The sequence below is a fragment of the Oncorhynchus gorbuscha genome, linkage group LGY (genome assembly GCF_021184085.1).
Source record: "Oncorhynchus gorbuscha isolate QuinsamMale2020 ecotype Even-year linkage group LGY, OgorEven_v1.0, whole genome shotgun sequence".
Taxonomy (NCBI): Eukaryota; Metazoa; Chordata; class Actinopteri; order Salmoniformes; family Salmonidae; genus Oncorhynchus; species Oncorhynchus gorbuscha.
The window spans coordinates 2,222,697-2,246,241 of record NC_060199.1 but is presented as its reverse complement, the minus strand read 5'-3'; the positions used below and the strand labels follow the sequence as shown (position 1 = coordinate 2,246,241).

Genomic DNA, 23,545 nt, shown 5'->3' with positions numbered 1-23,545 from the left:
TGTACGTCGCTCTGGATAAGAGCGTCTGCTAAATGACTTAAATGTAAAATGTAAATGTAAACAGACCACCTGGGAAATACCATTCTAAACAGACCACCTGGGAAACACCATTCTAAATAGAACACCTGGGAAATACCATTCTAAATAGAACGCCTGGGAAAACACCATTCTAAACAGAACACCTGGGAAAACACCATTCTAAACAGACCACCTGGGAAAACACCATTCTAAACAGACCACCTGGGAAACACCATTCTAAACAGACCACCTGGGAAAACACCATTCTAAACAGACCACCTGGGAAAACACCATTCTAAACAGCACACCTGATAGCGGTTCCATAAGTGAAAGAGATAAAAATCTCTGTCAGAATCTTAGAAAGGGATAATATGACTGGGATTGTTCCTTTGGCTTCTGGACAACAAAATAAATATGAAAACCAATAGAACAGGAGAGAAATGTCATAGCGGTGGGTCCAATAAGGAAGTAAATGGAAATAAATGAGCCAAAATGATATAATTACTCCTGTCTATACACAGAATCGTGTCTATAAATAAAATCATTCAAAAAACTTCACCAGAAAGCATTACTTAGCCACAGAAGAATAGAGGATCAATCGCTTCTTTAAAAAAATTGCTGTGGATTGTTTCAAATCACAAGCTCGTAGGCCTGTTCGGGAAGCCCACCATTTGGGCAGCGTGTGTGACAATAGCCATAGCTGATTATTGAGTTTCGGCTATCAGTGAAAAGCATCTTTAAAATATGTGTGAAGATAAAGTGTCTTGAGTGTAATTTAAAATGTTGAGACAAGAAGAGGGGGTTGGGGGGGGGGGGGTGGCGATATAGGCGAGTCGCTCTCCAGAATGGCTCAGCTGTCTCCCTCCAATTCTTGCGCATTCATTGTTTCATTTTGTGAATTGTTTGCCCTTTGATTTAAAAAAAACTATTCCCCATTACACATGTCACCAGTAGTAAATGTACCGTTTATCCTGATCATTTGGTTACATTAATTTATGTTAATGCATGTATTAATTACAGTCTACCATTCTCATTCTTGGAGTGGAAATGTTTTTTGGAGAGTTCACAAGCTGCTACACTTGTGAGAAGTTTTGGTTTAATTTTATAACAATAATTTTCTAGATTTGAAATGAGTTAATTTGCCTTTTGTTTGGAGTGCTCCATGTGAGCAATGAGCATGTGTCTGGTTTCTCTGTTCTGATAATGTTGAGGAAGTGCGTGCCTGAGTACATATAGAAACAGTTTTTAACAGGCGATTGCATTTGAAATTGTTGGGCAATGAATGGATTGAGTTTAGTGGGACTATCATTTATTTTTCAACAGGACAATGGCTACTAGGCTATGTAAGGGCTATTTGACCAATAAGGAGAGTGATGGAGTGCTGCATCAGATGACCTGGCCTCCACAATCACTGACCTCAACCCAATTGAGATTGCTTGAGATGAGTTGGACCCCAGAGTAAAGGAAAAACAGCCAACAAGTGCTCAGCATATGTGGAAACTGCATCAAGACGGTTGGAAAAGCATTCCAGGTGAAGCTGGTTGAGAGAATGCCAAGAGTGTGCTGTCATCAAGGCAAAGGGTGGCTACTAAGAATCTCAAATATCAAATATATTTGGATTTGTTGAAAACACTTTTTTTGTCACTACATGATTCCATGTGTGCTATTTCATAGTTTTTAATTCTACAATGTGGAAAATAGTCAAAATAAAGTAAAAACCCTTGAATGAGTAGGTGTGTCCAAACTTTTTACTGGCACTGTAGACACACGCACACATCCTACCTTGATGAGCAGCTCTCTGCTGAGCGAATGGTTATTTTCGTCTGAGAAGATTTCTGACAACTCGTGGAAGATGCGAAAGTTTTCCCTGGACACCTCATCCCACGTCCTCTTCAGCCGGTGGACCGGGTTGCACTGCAGAGCCGAAAGGATGGCCCGTAGCGAAGAAAAATTCTTCAGGATTCGACACTCCTGAAGGGAAAAAAAGACTATGAATATCAAGGAGATATCAATGAACCCAACTAAGCACCGGTGGCATATCAATACAATGTATTATTAAGGAAAGGGAAGCATCAGAACTTTTTTTACTAAAAATAAATATTTTGAACATAGCATTATGGGTACTGTAGTCATCATGCTACACAACACACACTGTGCCTCTGCAGGAACTGAAGCCAAGGACACCTCAGAATCTCATGCCAACAACAACAAGAACAACCACAACAACAACAACAACTCCTGCTAACAACAGCTCCTCACCCTGGCCACTTCGATCCAGCGCTCCACCAGTTTGGCCCGCTGTGTAGGTTTGAGCAAACGCTCGCTCAAGCAGGTGGCGATGACACAGTTGGTGACGCAGTTGAACTGTGTGACAGTGGCACGGATGGTGGGTGCCAGATGCTCCTTGCCCTTCTTGTCCCGGTGCGACCAGATACTCCCCAGACAGTGGTAGGGGACCACCTTCTTAAAGAGCTCCTATGAGGAAAAAGGGGAGTAAGAACCATAAAACAAAATGGTCGCAACCAGTAATGTATTTTAGATGAGTTTAACATGCTGTCACTTTCATGGACAGAAGAGAGAGAAAAGAGAGGCAGGCAGATCCTTTAGAAGGCTTCGAGGAGGAATGATAAAAGTGTGTGCTGCACTCCAGTCTCCTAACAAAAGTCCGTAGGAAAGCCTTTGGAGTGACATTTGTTTATGATTGGTAACTCAGCAGCAGAGTGGACATAAAGCCCTCGGTGTCTTCTGTCTCTCTTCACTTCCTAAGATAACTAACACGGATTATAGTCCTGCATCAGGTCACATACCCACGGTTCCCTGCCGTTGACCCGCGGAACAATCAACTGGTGGGTGGAATGAAAACATTCTCGAAAACATTTTTAAATCAAGATAATATATTTTTTACAAACACAGGAGCTTGTTGAGATGAATTGTGTTGTCCATTAGGCTAAGTGAGCGGTGAGGCAGACAGCCACGCAGCGAGAGAGTGGAGCAGGGAACTATCCATTATTTGTGTGGTGCTGAAACATTCCTAATTTCTCCACGTGCAGGGCTCATATATTCCCTTCCACCACGCCACAATAACTATTTGTTCATTATTATGTTAATTCAGGCTTTAGGTCATTTAGACCATACACAGGCCATATAAAGTTTAAACCTGTGAGGCTGGTAAAAGTTTTGAGTAGCAAATAGCCTACTAAATAAATGTAGCCTAGGCAATTAAAAAAAATAATCTAGTTGATTCTTGGAACTGTTCGTTTAAGTTTAAATTAAACTATTTGATTATCTAAACCATATTGAATGTAAACATGTCGTTTTGTTATGTCGGCTATTAGTGTAACGGCGTTCGTTTGTCGAAGGAGAGTCGGACTAAAATGCGGCCTGGTAGTTACTCATGTTCTTTAATGAAAAAACAACGATACATGAAATAACTAAATAAATACAAAAACAACAAAACGGAACGTGAAAACCTAATACAGCCTGTCTGGTGAACACTAACACAGAGACAGGAACAATCACCCACGAAATACACAGTGAAACCCCGGCTACCTAAATACGGTTCCCAATCAGAGACAACGAGAATCACCTGACTCTGATTGAGAACCGCCTCAGGCAGCCAAACCTATGCTACACCCCTACTCAGCCGCAATCCCAATGCCTACAAAACCCCAATACGAAACACAACATTTTAAACACATGTCACACCCTGGCCTGACCAAATATATAACGAAAACACAAAATACTATGACCAAGGCGTGACAATTAGGCTTTCATTACGTAAGAAGAAGGCTAATTAGAAGGCTTTTCCCAAAGGGTTTTAAGTTGTCAATGTGGCTGCATCGCATTGTGAAAATAGGAAGACGGGCCTATTGTTCTTAATTCATGGCATGTTTTCCTTGTATCCAAATATTGACATGCAGACAAATGAATTAATGTGGGGAATGGCAATAGCCTAAAAGCCTACTACTCTGGAGTCATAAAAACAATCAAATATATTGATGTTATTTGGCGGATCAGCTCTGAACAACTCCATGCGGGTTGGAGAAAAATCTGTCCTGATGTTTATTATCCGGTGGGGCTTGGAATGTGGGGCAGGTGTGGGGCTTGGAATGTGGGGCGGGTGTGGGGCTTGGAATGTGGGGCGGGTGTGGGGCTTGGAATGTGGGGCGGGTGTGGGGCTTGGAATGTGGGGCGGGTGTGGGGCTTGGAATGTGGGGCGGGTGTGGGGCTTGGAATGTGGGGCGGGTGTGGGGCTTGGAATGTGGGGCGGGTGTGGGGCTTGGAATGTGGGGCGGGTGTGGGGCAGGTGCGGCTCCAAAAAACTGACCCGTGCAGGACTCTATCTGGGCTCCAATGCTCACAAGGACAAGGCGTTTAATTTTTCATTTTGTTTCAAATCTGGCGTGGAAAAAATACAAACTTTTTGAAAACAATGAGAAAGTAACTAAACACTATAAAGTGCAATGGTGGAAAATTATAATGTAAAATAATAGACTAAATGTAATTTAAAAATCGAACAAAGACCGAGTTAATACTGTATAAGGATATGTTGTTAGTACAAGGACATGTGCTGCTGGGAATCTGAGTTTTTGTAATGTTTTGTCATCTTACCGCGTCCATGAGGGTGAACTGCTCGGCCACCACTGCCGGGTCAAAGTTCAGAAAGTCCAGTCGGTCATCCTCGTAGCCATTCTCCTCCAATAAGGTGAAGGGATAGCTGCCATGATCCAGCACTGAGGGGTGACATCACAATTCATTAGCTTAATTTACGTCAAACACACTTTCACCACTTTTTATGAGCGGCTGGGGTTTGTAAAGTCCTTAATGTAAGTGAAGTGAGGGCGACCACCCTCAGATATAACTTTCGCTGAAGATGTAGCACGAAATGTCGTAAGCTAATACAGGTGTGTGTCATAGAGCATCTGACTGTGCTGGTCCTACTTTTACTGCATGACGATCACGTCACACAGTTTTGTCTGTAACACAAAAAAGGATTCACAAACAGCAGTGTTCTCTTATTTGGAGTACCACCCAAAACATCTCCGGCCTTCCACTAATACAAATTATATGGACTCTACATGACCAGCTGGGGTCAGGGGGTCATGGGCTGGGGTCAGGGTTCAAAGTACATACAGTAAGTTTAGTCGGGGGTTAGGTGAGTGTCTTACACTCACTCTCGGGCTCTTGGAGCTGCCGGCGGTGGAAGTGGGCCAGGAGGTTGCAGGCGCGGCGTTCCAGGTCCGATCCCGGGAAGTTGAGGTGTAGGTAGGAGATGAGACGTCGCAGGCAGCTGTACTCCGGAGGATTCCAGAAGTCCTCAGAGTACTGGTCAAGCCATGCCCCCAAGATGGAGGATATTGTGCTGTGGAGAGAGAGAGAGAGCGAGAGAGAGCGAGAGAGAGAGAGAGAGAAAGAGAGAGAAAGAGAGAGAGAGAGTGAGAGAGAGAGAGAGAGAGAGAGAGAGAGTGAGAGAGAGAGAGAGAGAGAGAGAGAGAGAGAGAGAGAGAGAGAGAGAGAGAGAGAGAGAGAGAGAAAGAGACAGAGAGAGAGAGAGAGAGAGAGAGAGAGAGAGAGAGAGAGAGAGAGAGAGAGAGAGAGTTTAATATATGTGTTTGGATGGCAAATTTCTCTACCTTTAATAAAAAATTTCAAAAGAGGAAAATGGAGTTGAGAGATAGGAAAGATAAAGTAGATAAACAGAGGGGTGTATCAAGTACAGGAAAATGATAGGAGAGTGAAAATAAAGGAGACTAGCATACATTCAATTCTGAGAAGGACAGGCAAGATATATACAGTGGGGCAAAAAAGTATTTAGTCAGCCACCAATTGTGCAAGTTCTCCCACTTAAAAAGATGAGAGAGGCCTGTCATTTTCATCATAGGTTCACTTCAACTATGACAGAAAAAATGAGGAAAAAAAATCCAGAAAATCACATTGTAGGATTTTTAAGGAATTTATTTGCAAATGATGGTGGGAAATAAGTATTCGGTCAATAACAAAAGTTTATCTCAATACTTTGTTATATATCCTTTGTTGGCAATGACAGAGGTCAAACATTTTCTGTAAGTCTTCACAAGGTTTTCACACACTGTTGCTGGTATTTTGGCCCATTCCTTCATGCAGAGCTCCTCTAGAGCAGTGATGTTTTGGAGCTGTTGCTGGGCAACACGGACTTTCAACTCCCTCCAAAGATTTTCTATGGGGTTGAGTTCTGGAGACTGGCTAGGCCACTCCAGGACCTTGAAATGCTTCTTATGAAGCCACTCCTTCGTTGCCCGGGCGGTGTGTTTGGGATCATTGTCATACTGAAAGACCTAGCCACATTTCATCTTCAATTCCCTTGCTGATGGAAAGAGGTTTTCACTCAAAATCTCACGATACATGGCCCCATTCATTCTTTCCCTTACACGAATCAGTTGTCCTGGTCCCTTTGCAGAAAAACAGCCCCAAAGCATGTTTCCACCCCCATGCTTCACAGTAGGTATGGTGTTCTTTGGATGCAACTCAGCATTCTTTGTGCTCCAAACACGACGAGTTGAGTTTTTACCAAAAAGTTATATTTTGGTTTCATCTGACCATATGATATTCTCACAATCTTCTTCTGGATCATCCAAATGCTCTCTAGAAAACTTCAGACGGGCCTGGACATGTACTGGCTTAAGCAGGGGGACACATCTGGCACTGCAGGATTTGAGTCCCTGGCGGAGTAGTGTGTTACTGATGGTAGGCTTTGTTACTTTGGTCCCAGCTCTCTGCAGGTCATTCACTAGATCCCCCCGTGTGGTTCTGGGATTTATGCTCACCGTTCTTGTTCAAACAGGTGCTATTAATACAGGTAACAAGTGGAGGACAGAGGAGCCTCTTAAAGAAGAAGTTACAGGTCTGTGAGAGCCAGAAATCTGTGACCAAATACTTATTTTCCACCATAATTTGCAAATAAATTCATTAAAAATCTTACAATGTGATTTTCTGGATTTTTTAAAATCTCATTTTGTCTGTTATATTTGAAGTGTACCTATGATGAAAATTACAGGCCTCTCTCATCTTTTTAAGTGGGAGAACTTGCACAATTGGTGGCTGACTAAATACTTTTTTGCCCCACTGTATATGAACACAATAGAAACACATCCAATGTCCATAATGGCACAACTGCTTACGTCAGCAGAATAGTGCTGGTGGAGAAAAAAAGAGGTACACAGATGTAGGATTTTAATTTGACCTGTGTTTAGTCCATAATGTTTCTTGATCAGTGGGTAGGATATTAGCTGGTCAAAATGAGGCTACATTAAAAGTGCAATACTGTTACTATAACAGTGTGTTAGTGCAGGTTTTCAGTGAATCTATGTAAATCATGAAGTTCATCGGCATTTCCTGCGGCGAAATAAAATTCTCAGCAACAAAAGAGTGATCAAATTAAGATCCTACAACTATACTAGCTTGTAGGACAGATTAAGTGGCTTCCTTTCTTATGTCTTAGAATAATGCCTTGTACGTGTAAATATTACACATTCCTGGCAACAAAATGTGAAAATTATGTAAGTTTCTCTGTTTTCTGTCACTGTACAGTATGTGTTGAAAAGGAGGCTATTTGAGAGAAGTATTGTCCACAATGTGTTTCTGAGTCAGACAGAGACTTACTTCCTCAGATCTGTGCGATCATCATGAGTCAGTCTGTGGCCCTCTGAGCCAGGCAGGTGCTGGAGCTTGGCATACCTGAACAAGGTGGGGTTGGTATACAGAAGACAGCCCTATTTGGTAAAAGACCAAGTCCATATTATGGCAAGAACAGCTCAAAGAAGCAATGAGAAATGACAGTCCATCATTACTTTAAGACATGAAGGTCAGTCAATGAGGAACATTTCAAGAACTTTGAATGCTTTTTCAAGTGCAGTCGCAAAAACCATCAAGCGCTATGATGAAACTGTCTCTCATGAGGACCGCCACAGGAAAGGAAAACCCAGAGTTACCTCTGCTGCAGAGGATAAGTTCATTAGAGTTACCAGCCTCAGAAATTGGCAATTAACTGCACCTCAGATTGCAGCCCAAATACATGCTTCACAGAGTTCAAGTAACAGACACATCTCAACATCAACTGTTCAGAGGAGATTAATCAGGCATTCATGGTCGAATTGCTGCAAAGAAACCACTACTAAAGGACACCAATAAGAAGAAGAGACTTGCTTGGGCCTTGAAACACGAGCAATGGACATTAGACCGGTGGAAATCAGTTTGTTAGTCATCTATCTATCTATCTATCTATCTATCTATCTATCTATCTATCTATCTATCTATCTATCTATCTATCTATCTATCTATCTATCTATCTATCTATCTATCTATCTATCTATCTATCTATCTATCTATCTATCTATCTATCCATTCATATATCCATCCCTGTATCAAGACAGTCATTCCTCCACCCTCTCATCCACACCCTCCATTCATCATGTCATTCATGCATCACTCCATCCACCCACCTTTTCCACCCATCTATAATTCTTCCTGCAATCAACTATTGGATCCACCCATGCATTCATCCGTAAATTCATCCATCTATCCATCCATTAATGCACCAATGTATCCCTCCCTCTCTCCCCCTCTACTCACCTGTTGAGCAGCAGGTCCAGGACCTGCTTGGTGGAGGCGAAGGAGCGGTAGGTGCAGAGGAAGATGGTAACGTAGGTGGAGTCGTTGCCCCGGAACGCCGCCACCATGTACTCCACCAGCTTCTCCAGCGTGCCTGCCTTGATGGTGCGCACCTTGCACGTCTCATACAGGCTGAGCGATGCGTCCACACCTAGCCAGCGTTGGCCCTTAACGGCCCCGCTGCCACCAACGTGGTGGCGGTGGTGGAGCATCTGCACCTTCCGCAGGGTGATGGTGTATACCACCCCGTCCTCCACCTCCTCACCAATCTCATGGGTCGCATTCTGAAAGACAGAAGGAAAAGTGAGAGACAGAGAGAGAGGTTTAGATACTCTTTCTTACTTTTTTCCGCACACGTGAAAGCAAAATGAAGCCTGGTCCATACAAATTCTGGAATTTCTCCAAATGGTAAGGGCTGGCTTTTCTTTAGTTACACATCGAACTACGCATTACATATAACCATTGATTAATAGACTACATGTTAGAGGTCGACCGATTAATCGGAATGGCCGATTAATTAGGGCCGATTTCAGGTTTTCATAACAATTGGAAATCGGTATTTTTGGACACCGATTTAAAAAAACAATTTTTACACCTTTTTTTAACGGGGCAAGTCAGTTAAGAAGTCAGTTAAACCTGCATATTTAGTTAATATTGCCTGCTAACAGGGAAATTGTGTCACTTTGTGTCACTTTTATTGCTTTCCGTGCAAGCAGTCAGGGTATATGCAACAGTTTGGGCCGCCTGGCTCGTTGCGAACTGTGTGAAGACCATTTATTCCTAACAAAGACCGTAATTAATTTGCCAGAATTGTACATAATTATGACATAACATTGAAGGTTGTACAATGTAACAGCAATATTTAGACTTAGAGATGCCACCCGTTAGATAAAATACGGAACGGTTCCGTATTGGTTGTTCCCCTTGCTCTGCAAGGGCCGCACCTTTTGTGGAGCAATGGGTAACGATGCTTCGAGGGTGGCTGTTGTCGATGTGTTCCTCATTCGAGCCCAGGCAGGGGCGAGGAGAGGGACGGAAGCTATACTGTTACACTGGCAATACTAAAGTGCCTATAAGAACATCCAATAGTCAAAGGTATATGAAATACAAATGGTATAGAGAGAGAAATAGTCCTATAATTCCTATAATAACTACAACCTAAAACTTATTACCTGGGAATATTGAAGACTCATGTTAAAAGGAACCACCAGCTTTCATATGTTCTCATGTTCTGAGCAAGGAACTGAAACGTTAGCTTTCTTACATGGCACATATTGCACTTTTACTTTCTTCTCCAACACTTTATGTTTGCATCATGTAAACCAAATTGAACATGTTTCATTATTTATTTGAGGCTAAATAGTTTTATTGATGTATTATATTAAGTTAAAATAAGTGTTCATTCAGTATTGTTGTAATTGTCATTATTACAAATAAATAATCAAAATCAGCCTATTAATCGGTATCGGAGTCGGCGTTGTAAAATCACCTCTACTACATGTATATTGCTGTGAAATACAGTATTGGAGTATTCCCCTTCACATATGATTTGTATTTTTGTGTGACAGGTTTTAGAAGGAAGGGATTTTATTTGCCTCTGGTCTAGGCTATAGTCCCATTATCCAGTGACAGACATAGCAAGCTTTTGGCCTCTCTCCTTCTGTTGATTTCAAATCAAATCAAATCAAATTGTATTTGTCACATACACATGGTTAGCAGATGTTAGTGTGAGTGTAGCTAACACCCATATCACTCTGGCCAAACAATATTCACTCCACCATCCTGTGACCCATTTGTTCTTTTATGGATGATTTTTCTCTCAGAGTCCAACTCAATACCTCCCAATTTAACTAACACCTAGCCTCGGGCCAAAACCAATTATGGCTCGACTCAATGTTTTGCCACAATCTGTTCCCTGTAGTTTTTGGTTCCCCAGCCAGCTGTTCGCCAGCACGAAACAGCACAGGGAACGACACAGCACAGGGCACAGGGCACAGCACAGGGCACAGGGCACAGCACAGGGCACAGCACAGGGCACAGCACAGGGCACAGAACAGGGCACAGAACAGGGCACAGCACAGGGAACAGCACAGGGAACAGCACAGGCCACACCACAAGGCACAGCCCAGGACACAGCACAGGCCACAGCACAGGGCATAGCACAGGCCACAGCACAGGGCACAGCACAGGGCACAGCACAAGGCACAGCACAGGGCATGCCTTCTTATAGGTTGGCATACAGGATGTGGATAAGGGCTGATAGCAGAAGTGGATGTTCTAAAACAGAGTTAGGACTGAACAGCTGTGGTGGTAGAGAATGGACATTATGGGCTCAGGTTTGCTTGCAGACACATTGGAGGATATTTTGACGGTATAAAATACATTCTTTTTTAAAAAGCCCAGTTTTTAAAGTAGCTGCTATTGCTTTTGGCTTTTTAGCATTGCACTGCATCTATCTGGGATTTGCACTGAATGATTCACAATGCAAAGTTTTGATCACAATGTCGAATGCCACTGCCAAGACTCTATTCAACTATCCAGTTAAGTTTAACCGTAGATAGGGGACACCCATGCATCAGATGGGTAAACAGTCTGACGTTGAAGGCAGACGGCGTTTCTGTGACGTGTTGAGAAAGTTTTGAGCTGGACTGAATATCGCCGGGCAAATATTTGATAATATAAAACATGTGGTATAAATATTTACTGAAGTGAGCATGTGCAGTGTATTCAGTATCAGTGTCAGTCTGTGCCAAGAAAGCTGATCTGAGAACAGTTACGCTGTGATGTCTACGACTATATAAACACTCAGTTTCACGACTGATACGTTCATTGAGCTATTATAGTTCAGGATATAATGTACATCCTACAGCAATGTTTTGTTCTGGCCAACCAGTAACGTGGTGGGTTCTACTAATAAATTAATCATAGTCTTTATTCAAGACTTTCAGTAGGAGAATCGGATGTGTTAGCGCTTGGTTGGAACAAAAGCCTGCACCTACACCCAGAACACACCTACACCCAGAACACGGATACAGTATACGAACAGTATGTTTTAGTTCACTTCAAGGAAGTAAAAGAGAGAGAGCCTCTTCCATATCAGGGGGATGAGAAGAAAACATAGAAGGGTTTGGCAGGGTTAGGGAATGTAATCGCTCAAGGAGAGCGGACACAGATACTGCATTGTTGTTGGCCTGCCTGCCTGCCTGCCTGCCTGCCTGCCTGCCTGCCTGCCTGCCTGCCTGCCTGCCTGCCTGCCTGCCTGCCTGCCTGCCTGCCTGCCTGCCTGCCTGCCTGCCTGCCTGCCTGCCTGCCTGCCTGCCTGCCTGCCTGCCTGCCTGCCTGCCTGCCTGCCTGCCTGCCTGCCTGCCTGCCTGCCTGCCTGCCTGCCTGCCTGCCTGCCTGCCTGCCTGCCTGCCTGCCTGCCTGCCTGCCTGCCTGCCTGCCTGCCTGCCTGCCTGCCTGCCTGCCTGCCTGCCTGCCTGCCTGCCTGCCTGCCTGCCTGCCTGCCTGCCTGCCTGCCTGCCTGCCTGCCTGCCTGCCTGCCTGCCTGCCTGCCTGCCTGCCTGCCTGCCTGCCTGCCTGCCTGCCTGCCTGCCTGCCTGCCTGCCTGCCTGCCTGCCTGCCTGCCTGCCTGCCTGCCTGCCTGCCTGCCTGCCTGCCTGCCTGCCTGCCTGCCTGCCTGCCTATCCACCCTTTAGTATGGCTCTGGCCCTGGCCTTGTCAGGCTGTTCTGGTATGTCATCCAACACACTCCAGATACATTTACATTACATTTACATTTAAGTCATTTAGCAGACACTCTTATCCAGAGCGACTTACAAAGCCGTGGCTCCACAGAGAGTAATGTCAGTTCCAGTTTGTTTGTACTGTGTGTGTGTGTGTGTGTGTGTGTGTGTGTGTGTGTGTGTGTGTGTGTGTGTGTGTGTGTGTGTGTGTGTGTGTGTGTGTGTGTGTGTGTGTGTGTGTGTGTGTGTGTGTGTGTGTGTACTGTGTGTGTGTGTGTGTGTGTGTGTGTGTGTGTGTGTGTGTGTGTGTGTGTGTGTGTGTGTGTGTGTGTGTGTGTGTGTGTGTGTGTGTGTGTGTGTGTGTGTGTGTGTGTGTGTGTGTGTGTGCAGTAAATCAGATCTGACCCTGTGTGTGAGTATTTGGAGAGTGTGTATGTCAACTGCTATAGAACTCTCCAAAATGTCTGCTTTTAATAATATAGTAGGATTTACTATTTGTAGTGACGATATACCTACAGCTAGGTACAGTTACGCTAAAATAGACACATGTATGGTCTGTTTATGGTTTTGCTTTGACAACGGGAGGGAGATTACACACACACACACACACACACTAGATGTGCTGAAAGGCACATTAGGAAGGGGTTGTCAATCAACAGGCTCCAATTGGTGAGTCACCAGATAGCTTGGACCACACAGTTGGCTTGGGATTGGCTTACACACACACATACTCACACACAGAACCCAGCACCCTTCACTACGACCTACTGACTTTTCTAAGTATGAATAACAAAGTGAGACCACTGAAAGCCTTTGGATTACTTTGACAATCTTAAAGTGTCAGTCCAGCCAGGTCTGGTTCAGTTTCCCCTCGAAGTGACTCAGGGTCTTAAAATCCTGTCACACACCACACACGCACAACACACACTCCTCCCTGCCCCCCCTTTCTGGCAGTCGCTATGACTACCACTAGCGTGGATTCCTTGACTTCCCCTCATCTCTTTCTTTCTCCATCTCTCCCTCTGTCACTTTTGTGTGGTTCCTCTCAATATTATAATTATTACAGACATTCCACCGGCACTCTCACCCTGCCGCCAACAATCGAGAGGGGGAAGGGGGAGGTGCAGATAGACATAGAAGATGAAAAGGAAAGAGGGGTGACAGAAAGACAGAAAGGGAGAGAGAAAAGGAGAGAAACAAAGTGAGAGGGAGAAGTAAGAAGGAGAGGGACTTTGTGCATATATGTGTTCATGTGTGTGTTTGGGTGGTACTAAGGCAAAGCTGTGCTGCATTGAGAGGGGTTATTGTGGCGCAGTGATCTAAGGCACTGCATCTCAGTGCAAGAGGCTTCACTACAGTCCCTGGTTCGATTCCAGGCTGTATTACATCCGGCTGTCATTGGGAGTCTGTTACATTCCCCAGTTTCTGTGTTGGGTTTGTATTTGTTTATGTGTATATTTCAAGAAATGGCTTCCTGAAGTCCTAAGCAGCCAATTGGTTGGCCCCATTGATGATTGATTGGAGCTCTGACCCCGCCCTTTCAGCTGTATTACCGACTCATTCTGCAGCTTTAAAAGCCAGTGTTCTTTTGTTAGGAGGAGAGCGCTTCTGGGTATGTCCTGTATTGGTTGTTGCTCAGAGAGAGCGTCTTGGTATGTCCCGGTTTAGCTGGAGTAGGCTGTCATTGTAAATAAGTATTTGTTCTTAACTGACTTGCCTAGTTAGATAAAAGTCAAATAAATAAAAATGGCAGCCTATCCTTGAAGTTCAGGCACTTCTCTGCTCTCTGTGGAGCGTAGGAAGACAAGAAGGGACCTCACACATACCCACTGCACGTACACTCCTGGCTCTAGTTATGAGGAGCACTTACATTTGCCTGCATTTGTCTACTTTGTCTGACATACACAAGGTGTAGCACTGCCAAGTGGTGTGTGTGTGGGACATTGAACGAACTACTGGTTATTCCTGGGGAGAAAAAGATAGTTTAAAGGAAAAGTACATCCTGGCAGACACATCCAAGACAACTTTGTGGGTGTGTCCCCTGTACTAGGACAAGAGAAAGGAATGACTGGATGGGTTGAGGATGGACCTGCGGTCTAAGCCAATTTCCCATATCTATGTGTGCCCTATTATTTACAAAGAGGTGGTTACGTTGATGCTAAGTAGTGCCACAATGTGCTATGGAATGAACAAGCCCACTCACATAAGCAAACCTTTTAACTCTGTGAGCTAAATTAGATATACATAAGTATGTGGACACCCCTTCAAATTAGTGGATTTGGCTATTTCAGCCACACTGGTTGCTGACAGGTGCATAAAATCAAACAAACAGCCTTGCAATCTCCATAGACAAACATTAGCAGTAGAATGGCCCGTGTCGAAAAGCTCAGTAACTTTCAATGTGGCCCCGTCATAGGATGCCACCTTTTCAACAAGTCAGTCCATCAAATAGAAACTTTGTACAGTGGTATGTAGACCTAATGTACTTTCATTCTCCAACCGATGCAGGCCTGCTTAGCGAATTTAGCTAACATCCCCTATAAAACATTGATTTGAAGTGTTTAATCCTGCTTGCTGCTTACAGACATGACAGCGTACATTGATTGATGGACCACTTCAAATTGGCTAGCTGGCTAATAGGAGATCACCTCAATATGGTAAGCTAACTTTCAGGGGATAAACTAGATGGCTTTATCCAAATATATGGCCATCTATAGTGGTGATGACAGTAGTCTGACTGACAACTTTACCAGGACTTGCCGATGTCAAGCTCTTTCCAAAAGGCTAATCTCTGATGAAGCAAGCTAAATTACAAGTTGTTTTCTTAGCTAGTAAGCTACATGCTAAATGGATAGAGTACCCTCAAGAATCTGAAATTACATGATCAACTGATGTTTCATGATCATGAAAAGCTGTCACTCCTGCTCACTCGACATTGACAGTATATTAACCACCGGCCCTGGCAACTATATTACGCACACCTGTTCCATCGTTACCCACACCTGGTCATAATTTTCTCCTTGATTACTTCCCCTTTATTTAGCCCTCAGTTGACATCAGTCATTAGGTTGTATTGGTTTCTCTCACATTCAGTACGTGGCTCTTGATTAAACTCACCTTCTGCACCTGACTCCCAGCGTATATGTTACAAAAGCGTGCAGTTACTTGCTGTGTAACTCTGATGATAGAATGTGGAATAATCTGACATTTGTTTTTCCTGCCGATGGGGTCTTTCATTGATAACGACCTATAGAATTAGAATACCGGAATGCCAGTTTGGTCAGGCAGTTGGTCAACCATGGTTTGCCAGGGCTGTGATAAGGTATTGTGTAAAATAATGAATTTGAAGATTTTATCTACACCGTATGTTTGTTAGCTAGCTAGCCATCCAGTTTCAGAGGAATGACACACACGGATCACATACCTGAGGCCATGGTATAAGGATTAGAATGGTGGCCATATGCAACTGGGTGAAATCAGCCCATGTTGAAATAAAGCAAACTTTGTTCAACTGCCAATACAAACCACGACTGTATGTTTTGTTGAGGTTTCGACTGTGATACAATCCACAGAAAGTAAATAAGGAAATGCTGTTGGAGTATTACTGGGTTAAGAATGCTATAAGGACTTGCTTTGTTGTCAAGTTCCTGTAAGGAAGTGTTTCTATAAGGATTTGTCTTGTTGCAGTTCCTGTAATTCAGGGTTAGGCAACTCCAGTCCTCAGGGCCTGATTGGTGTCACACTTCTCCATCCCAAGCAAACACAGCTGATTAATCAAATTGCATTCTAAACTGAAGATCCTGATTAGGTGATTATTGGAGTCAGGTGTGTTAGCTGGGGCTAGGGAAAATTGTGACACCAATCAGGCCCTGGAGGACTGGAATTGCCTACGCCTGCTGTAAGTCTAGAAGGCCAGACTGCTGTGTTTTGACCACCAAGCACACTCCCTCCCGCCCTATCTCTTTTCTCCTACCCTTCTCTTCCCCTCCCTACTCATTCCTTCTCTCCCTCTGTATGACACATTTGAATATAGTCTCTCTCTACTCCTCTTTCTCTACCTCCCTCCCTTTCAAGTTTTCTATTCACTCCAAGCTTGACCTGGTTCTTTTCCCTCATTGCAATTTGGAAGCATAACCACAATGGGGCTCGTGCACGTAACATGAACACTAACAGAACACACAAGTATGCGCACACAACACACACACAAAGACTGACATTAGTCTGTCTGTCTGTCTGTCTGTCTGTCTGTCTGTCTGTCTGTCTGTCTGTCTGTCTGTCTGTCTGTCTGTCTGTCTGTCTGTCTGTCTGTGTGTGCAAATGTTTGTGTGTTTCTCAAGAGTGTGTATCAGTTCAAGTACCAGTTTTCTACACACAGCCACAGTGGCACACACACCACGCACACACTCAGACCCCCTCACACACACACACCGAGAGCATTCAACACTCTGTTCGTTTATCTGACTCTTGATAAGACTACATTGGCACTGGAAAGAAAAACCCCATAAACTTCCCAAACTATACACAAAACAAAGAGCAACAATGGCCATGTGAATACTATTTGGTATTTATTAGGATCCACATAAACATCAGCTAATCCTCCTGGGGACCATATGATAAATGACATAATACATACAGTACCAGTCAAAGGTTTGGACACACCTACTCATTCAACGGTTATTCTTCTACATTATAGAATAATAGTGAAGACATCAAAACTATGAAATAACACATATGTAATCATGTATTAACCAGATTTTGGGGTAAATTGGACGCAGAGTGAAGGAAAAGCAGCCTACAAGTGCTCAGCATACGTGGGAAATTCTTCAAGACTGTTGGAAAAACATTCTTCATGGAGCTGGTTGAGAGAATGCCAAGAGTGTGCAAAGATGTCATCAAGGCAAAGGGCGGCTACTTTGAAGAATCTCAAATCTCAAATATATTTTGATATGTTTCACACTTTTTTGGTTACTTTATGATTTCCTAAGTGTTATTTCATAGTGTTGATGTCTTCACTATTATTCTACAATGTAGAAAATAGTAAATAAATAAAAACCCTTTAATGAGTAGGTGTGTTCAAACTTTTGACTGGTACTGTACGTGTTAACGACCATACTAGATTGCGTAAAGCATGGGTTGGACAGGTTTTTCATTCTAATTTTAACGGCAAAGCGTAACATCAATAGTGAGTCACAAACTTGTACGGTTTTCACCCTGACAGATCATTTCAGATCATGGAGGACGTTATACAATAGTTAGTGGCAACCTCTTCCAGATCCCTGTAGTACTTGCAAATGTTTATGCCCCCAACTGGGATGACTCTAGATTTATGACACTAGATTTGATCTCTTCTAGCCTCTCTACCTAATCTTGACACCCACTGCCTCATCTTAGGCAGGGACATAAACTGTATTATTGAACAAAGACTCGCATAGACCACTTTTTTTAGATAGAGCCCTTCTCCCTTCAGTTAAGACTACAGACATTCTGCTATAGTAATTTCAGACCATTCCTTCAACATTCTGGACGTAGCTCTTACTCCAAATGCAAACAAATCTGTTGATTTGGAGGTTTAACACGGTCCTATTGTCTAACAAAGATATTTCTGACTTTATTTCAACCAACATAGATGTATTCATTCAAACAAATAAAAAAGGATGACACCTCTCCCTCTCTTCTTTGGGAGACTTTCAAAGCTGTATTACAGGGGAAGATAATTTCTTACAATGCTCATTATGTCAAACAAAGAAAACTGAAACATCAAGGACTGGTGGACTCAATCCTGGCAATAGAAAACGCAATATTCAACTTCACCATCCCCTGAATTATACACAGAGGCTGAAACTGCAAACTCAATTTAATCTGATTTCCACTGATAAAGCAGTTTCTGTTGCAATGAACAAAGGGGACGTACTACAAATATTGTAACAAGGCCAGCTGCCTTTTGGCACACCAACTTAAACGCCAGTCAGCATCTCATCTTAACTCTACACTGTGTAGGACCTCGGCATAACACTGGACCCTGATCTCTCTTTTGACAAACATATCAAGACTGTTTCAAGGACAGCTTTTTCCCATCTACGTAACATTGCAAAAATGTGACATTTCCTGTCCAAAAATGATGCAGAAAAATTAATCCATGCTTTTGTCACTTCTAGGTTAGAATACTGCAATGCTCTACTTTCCGGAAAAAGCATTAATGCTAAATACAGCTGTTAGAATCCTGACTAGAACCACAAAATTTGATTATATTACTGCAGTAGTGCTAGCCTCCCTACACTGGCTTCCTGTTAAGGCAAGTGCTGATTTCAAGGTTTTACTGCTAACCTACAAAGCATTACATGGGCTTCCTGCCTATCTTTGCTGAAGCCTTCATCTCTCAAGAAAAATAAAGGCAGAATGTGGTAGATATCGGCCGTTTCATCAAATGGCGACAACTGTTTTCCAATATACGCCGTCTTTTGAACATTATACTCTTCTTTTGTCTTTCCAGACCCCAAAATTGTTGTTTCTCTTGATGCAGCTTTCGCCCGGGTGGAGTGGGATTATTTATTTAAGATTTTGGGAAGATTTGGTTTTGGGTCCAATTTCATCTCATGGATACGTCTGCTCTATTCTGCTCTGATGGCTAGCATAAACACCAACTCTCAACATTCAAAATACTTCCCCCTATCCAGAGGGATCCCGTCAAGGGTGCCCTATATCCCCACTCCTTTTTGCACTTGGGATAGAACCATTTTCCTTGTCCTTAAAATTATCACCATCATTCACTAGAATCCACTGAAATGGTGAAGAACACAAAGTGTCACTGTATGCAGATGATCTACTATTATGTATCACTAACCCTGTGAACTCTGTCGATAACATACTGCATATTTTAAGCACATTTGGATCATTCTCAGGTTTCAAATTGAACATTCAGAAAAGGGAATGTTTTCCGATCAACCCTGCTGCCAAGCAAATTCCCCAAAAACCCTGCCTTTCCGTCTGTCGCTTTCTGGTTATTCCTATTTAGATGTGAAAATAACCAATTCTCTGGCTACCTTCCACAAAACTAACTTTGCAAGTCCAGTCACACAAGCTAAATCAGACTTACAGCGCTGGGATAGTCTGCCTCTCTCCTTAGCTGGCAGAATCAAATCTGTTAACTTCTTATGGTATAGGGGGGACGGTTGCATCCCACTTGGGCAAAAAAACAGGGAAAATGCAGCGCGGCAAATTTTAAAAAATGATATAAAAATCAAACTTTCATTAAATCACACATGTAAGATCCTCAATTAAAGCTACACTCGTTGTGAATCCAGCCAACATGTCAGATTTTTTAAAGGCTTTTTGGCGAAAGCATAAGAAGCTATTATCTGATGATAGCACAATAGTAAACAAATAGGGTAGCATATTTCAACCCTGCAGGCACTACACAAAACGCAGAAATAAAATATAAATCATGCATTACCTTTGACGAGCTTCTTTTGTTGGCACTCCAATATGTCCCATAAACATCACAATTGGTCCTTTTGTTCGATTAATTCCGTCCATATATATCCATTTTGATCCACCAAAAAACGCAATGTCACTACAAAATATTTCAAAGGTTGCCTATAAACTTTGCCAAAATATTTCAAACGACATTTGTAATAAAACTTTAGGTATTCTTAAACGTTAATAATTGATCAAATTGTAGACGGGTCTATCTGTGTTCAATACAGGAAGACACCAAACCAACGCTACTTTTCACGTCTTGCGCACTCTCAACATTGTTACCCAGTTCCCAGATGGCCTACTTCTTCATTGCACAAATGAATAACCTCAACCAAATTCCAAAGACTGGTGACATCCAGTGGAAGCGGTAGGAACTGAAAACAGGTTCCTAAGAAATATCATTTGCTAATGAGACTCGGTGAACAGACAGAGACAAAAAAACATTCTGAACGGTTCTGCGTTTTGCCTGCTCCATAAGTTCTGTTATACTCACAGACATGATTCAAACAGTTTTAGAAACTTCAGAGTTCTTTCTATCCACATCTACTACTTATATGCATATCTTATATTCCTGGCATGAGTAGCAGGAAGGTGAAATTGGGCACGCTTTATTTATCCAAAAGTGAAAATGCTGCCCCCTATACCTTAAGAAATGAAAATGAAAATTTTCTATACTTTTTTCAATGTCTTCTGATCTTTCTGCCTAAATACATTTTTACCAAGTTGGATAGGCCCATCAGTCATTTTATTTTGGCAGGCAAATCACCTAGGATACATAGAACAATACTTTAAAAAAGGAGACAAGATGGAGGATTGGCACTTCCAAATTTACTGCTTTACTATTGTGCAGCCAATATTGAAAAGATGATGGTCTGGTGTAATGCTCTAAGTACCAACTGGAGCTCAATAGAAGCACACTCCTGCCAATCATCTTCCCTTTCTGCTCTTACCACACTGCTCTACGTACCAACTGGAGCTCAATAGAAGCACACTCCTGCCAATCATCTTCCCTTTCTGCTCTTACCTCACTGCCCTAAGTACCAACTGGAGCTCAATAGAAGCACACTCCTGCCAATCATCTTCCCTTTCTGCTCTTACTTGTGCCTCACTGCCCTTGTGTCCTTCAAAGTATACTGGAAACCTCATTGTGCTCTCTACTTTTGAAAGTAGAGAGCACATCAACATTTTCATCAACATTTTAGACTTTCTGCCCCTTCTCTTTTAAGCCCCATCTGTAACAACCACCTATTTTAACCCTCCAAACTCCACCAGGCTTTTGTTTTGTGGCGAAAGAGAGGTTTAGTATGTTTCAAATATGTATTTTTAGATGAGAAGTTTGCCTTTGATGATTTAAGTTTTAATGATCTTGCAGTTAAATGTAATCTGACTATTTCTAATATTTTCTGCTATTTTCCATCCCGTAATTTTGTTCGCTCTCATTTTCCCAACTACCTCCCAAGATGTTGCTAGAAGAGATTTTGTCCCTGCCATTCTAGATTATATGACATGCTTTCCTCTGAACTCTCTCCAATAAACAAAATCAAGTCCGCTGGGGTAGTGAACTTGAACGTGACCTTGACTGGTGGGAGGAGGCCTTTCTTAGGATTAACTCCACATCCTCATATGCTCTGTTGAGTTTAATTCACTTCAAGGTCTTGCACAGAATTCACTACACCAAAGACAAACTTAGTAAATTCCTCCCAGACACAAATGACACGTGATAGATGTTTAATCACAGCGAGGGCACAGCGAGGGCACATCGAGGGCACAGCGAGGGCACAGCGAGGGCACAGCGAGGGCACAGCGAGGGCACTGGCAGACCCCACCCATATGTTTTATTCATGTTCTAAGCTGACTGAGTATTGGTCATCCTTTTTTAATACTCTCCTTAAAGCCGACGTTGTAGCGTTTGCTTCCCTCATAGCCTGTCGGCAGATCTTGCTTAATCGGAAATACTCCAAACTTCCCACTGTATCAGCCTGGTTGAAAGATGTAATGTATTTTCTTCCGATTTTTTTAATACACTTTGAAAGGTTGTACTTTTTCTTGAGATGGCACACTTTAATTTCCTTTTTTGAACAGTAGCCTTCTGTTGTTCAGGAGTAAGAATTATGGCCAACAGTGGATATGAGAGGGTGTGCGAGGGAAGGGATAGCATGTTGTGATGTCTTTTTTTTTTTTTGTATGTACAGTACCAGCCAAAAGTTTGGTCACCTGCTCATTCAAGGTTTTCTCATTATTCTACATTGTAGAATAAGAGTGAAGACATCAAAACTATGAAATAACACATGGAATCATGTAGGAACCAAAAAAGTGTTTGTTTAGTGTGTTCCAAATCAAAATATATTTTATATTTGAGATTATTCAAAGTAGCCACCCTTTGCCTTGATGACAGCTTTGCACACTCTTGGAATTCTCTCAACCAGCTTCATGAGTTAGTCACCTGGAATGGCAGCTCCTGACTGACGGACGGCTCTGGCAGCTCCTGGCTGACGGGCGGCTCTGGCAGCTCCTGACTGACGGGCGGCTCTGGCAGCTCCTGACTGACGGGCGGCTCTGGCAGCTCCTGACTGACGGGCGGCTCTGGCAGCTCCTGACTGACGGGCGGCTCTGGCAGCTCCTGACTGACGGGCGGCTCTGGCAGCTCCTGACTGACGGGAGGCTCTGGCAGCTCCTGACTGACGGGTGGCTCTGGCAGCTCCTGACTGACGGGCGGCTCTCGCGCCAACCAAATGGAGGTTTTTGGATATAAAATGAATCTTTATGGAACAAAAGGAACATTTATTGTGTAACTGGGAGTCTCGTGAGTGTAAACATCCGAAGATCATCAAAGGTAAGCGATTTAATTTATTGCTTTTCTGACTTTCGTGACCAATCTACTTGGCTGCTAGCTGTTTGTAATATTTTGTCTACTGAGAGAGATGTCCTTACATAAACGCTTGGTAAGCTTTCGCCGAAAAGCTTTACTGAAATCTGACACGCCGGTGGATTAACAACAAGCTAAGCTGTGTTTTGCTATATTGCACTTGTGATTTCATGAAAATGTAATATTTTTTGTAATTTAATTTGAATTTGGCGCTCTGAATTCAGCGGATGTTGACGAAAATGATCTCGCTAACGGGATGGGCACGCCAAGAAGTTAACATCTCTGGCATTTTCTCACGCCTTCTTTCTCTCGCTTGCTAACTATCATGGATTAAAAAGAGAAACCAGCCGCGAGCTGCCCAGTGACGCGAGCATACAAGACAAGCTAAATGCCTTCTATGCTCAGTTTGAGGCAAGCAACACTGAACCATGCATGAAAGCACCAGCTGTTCTGGACGACTGTGTGATCACGCTCTCTGTAGCTGACGTGAGTAAGACCTTTAAACAGGTTAAAATACACAAATCCGCTGAGCAGCCGGATTACCAGGACGCATACTCAGAGCATACCCTAACCAGCCGGCAACTATCTTCACTGACATTTTCAACCTTTCCCTGACCCAGTCTCTAATACCTACATGTTTCCAGTAGACAAGGGCATGACAATGGCTCTTCCCCCTCAAGAGGCTGAAAAGATTTGGCATGGGCCCTCCGATCTTCAAAAAGGTCTACAGCACCATTGAGAGCATCCAGCAGACTGGCTGCATCACCGCTTGGTATGGCAACTTCTTGGCATCTGACCATAAGACGCTACAGAG

At 43.1% G+C, this 23,545-nt stretch overlaps 1 protein-coding gene across 5 annotated transcripts in view; it reads right to left on the bottom strand.

The window, feature by feature from the left end:
- LOC124016638 (ral guanine nucleotide dissociation stimulator-like) overlaps nucleotides 1–23,545 on the bottom strand; it is a 106,826-nt gene that overhangs the window by 13,452 nt on the left and 69,829 nt on the right. For 4 of the 5 annotated variants that reach the window (XM_046332168.1, XM_046332170.1, XM_046332171.1 and 1 more), the window contains 6 exons: nucleotides 8,626–8,948; nucleotides 7,657–7,731; nucleotides 5,187–5,380; nucleotides 4,630–4,751; nucleotides 2,278–2,493; nucleotides 1,801–1,989 (listed from right to left, as the gene is read on the bottom strand). In XM_046332168.1, the coding sequence (XP_046188124.1) occupies nucleotides 1,801–1,989; nucleotides 2,278–2,493; nucleotides 4,630–4,751; nucleotides 5,187–5,380; nucleotides 7,657–7,731; nucleotides 8,626–8,948 (1,119 nt within the window). The remainder of the gene's footprint in view (nucleotides 1–1,800; nucleotides 1,990–2,277; nucleotides 2,494–4,629; nucleotides 4,752–5,186; nucleotides 5,381–7,656; nucleotides 7,732–8,625; nucleotides 8,949–23,545) is intronic. The other variant, XM_046332169.1, reaches the window with a different exon arrangement.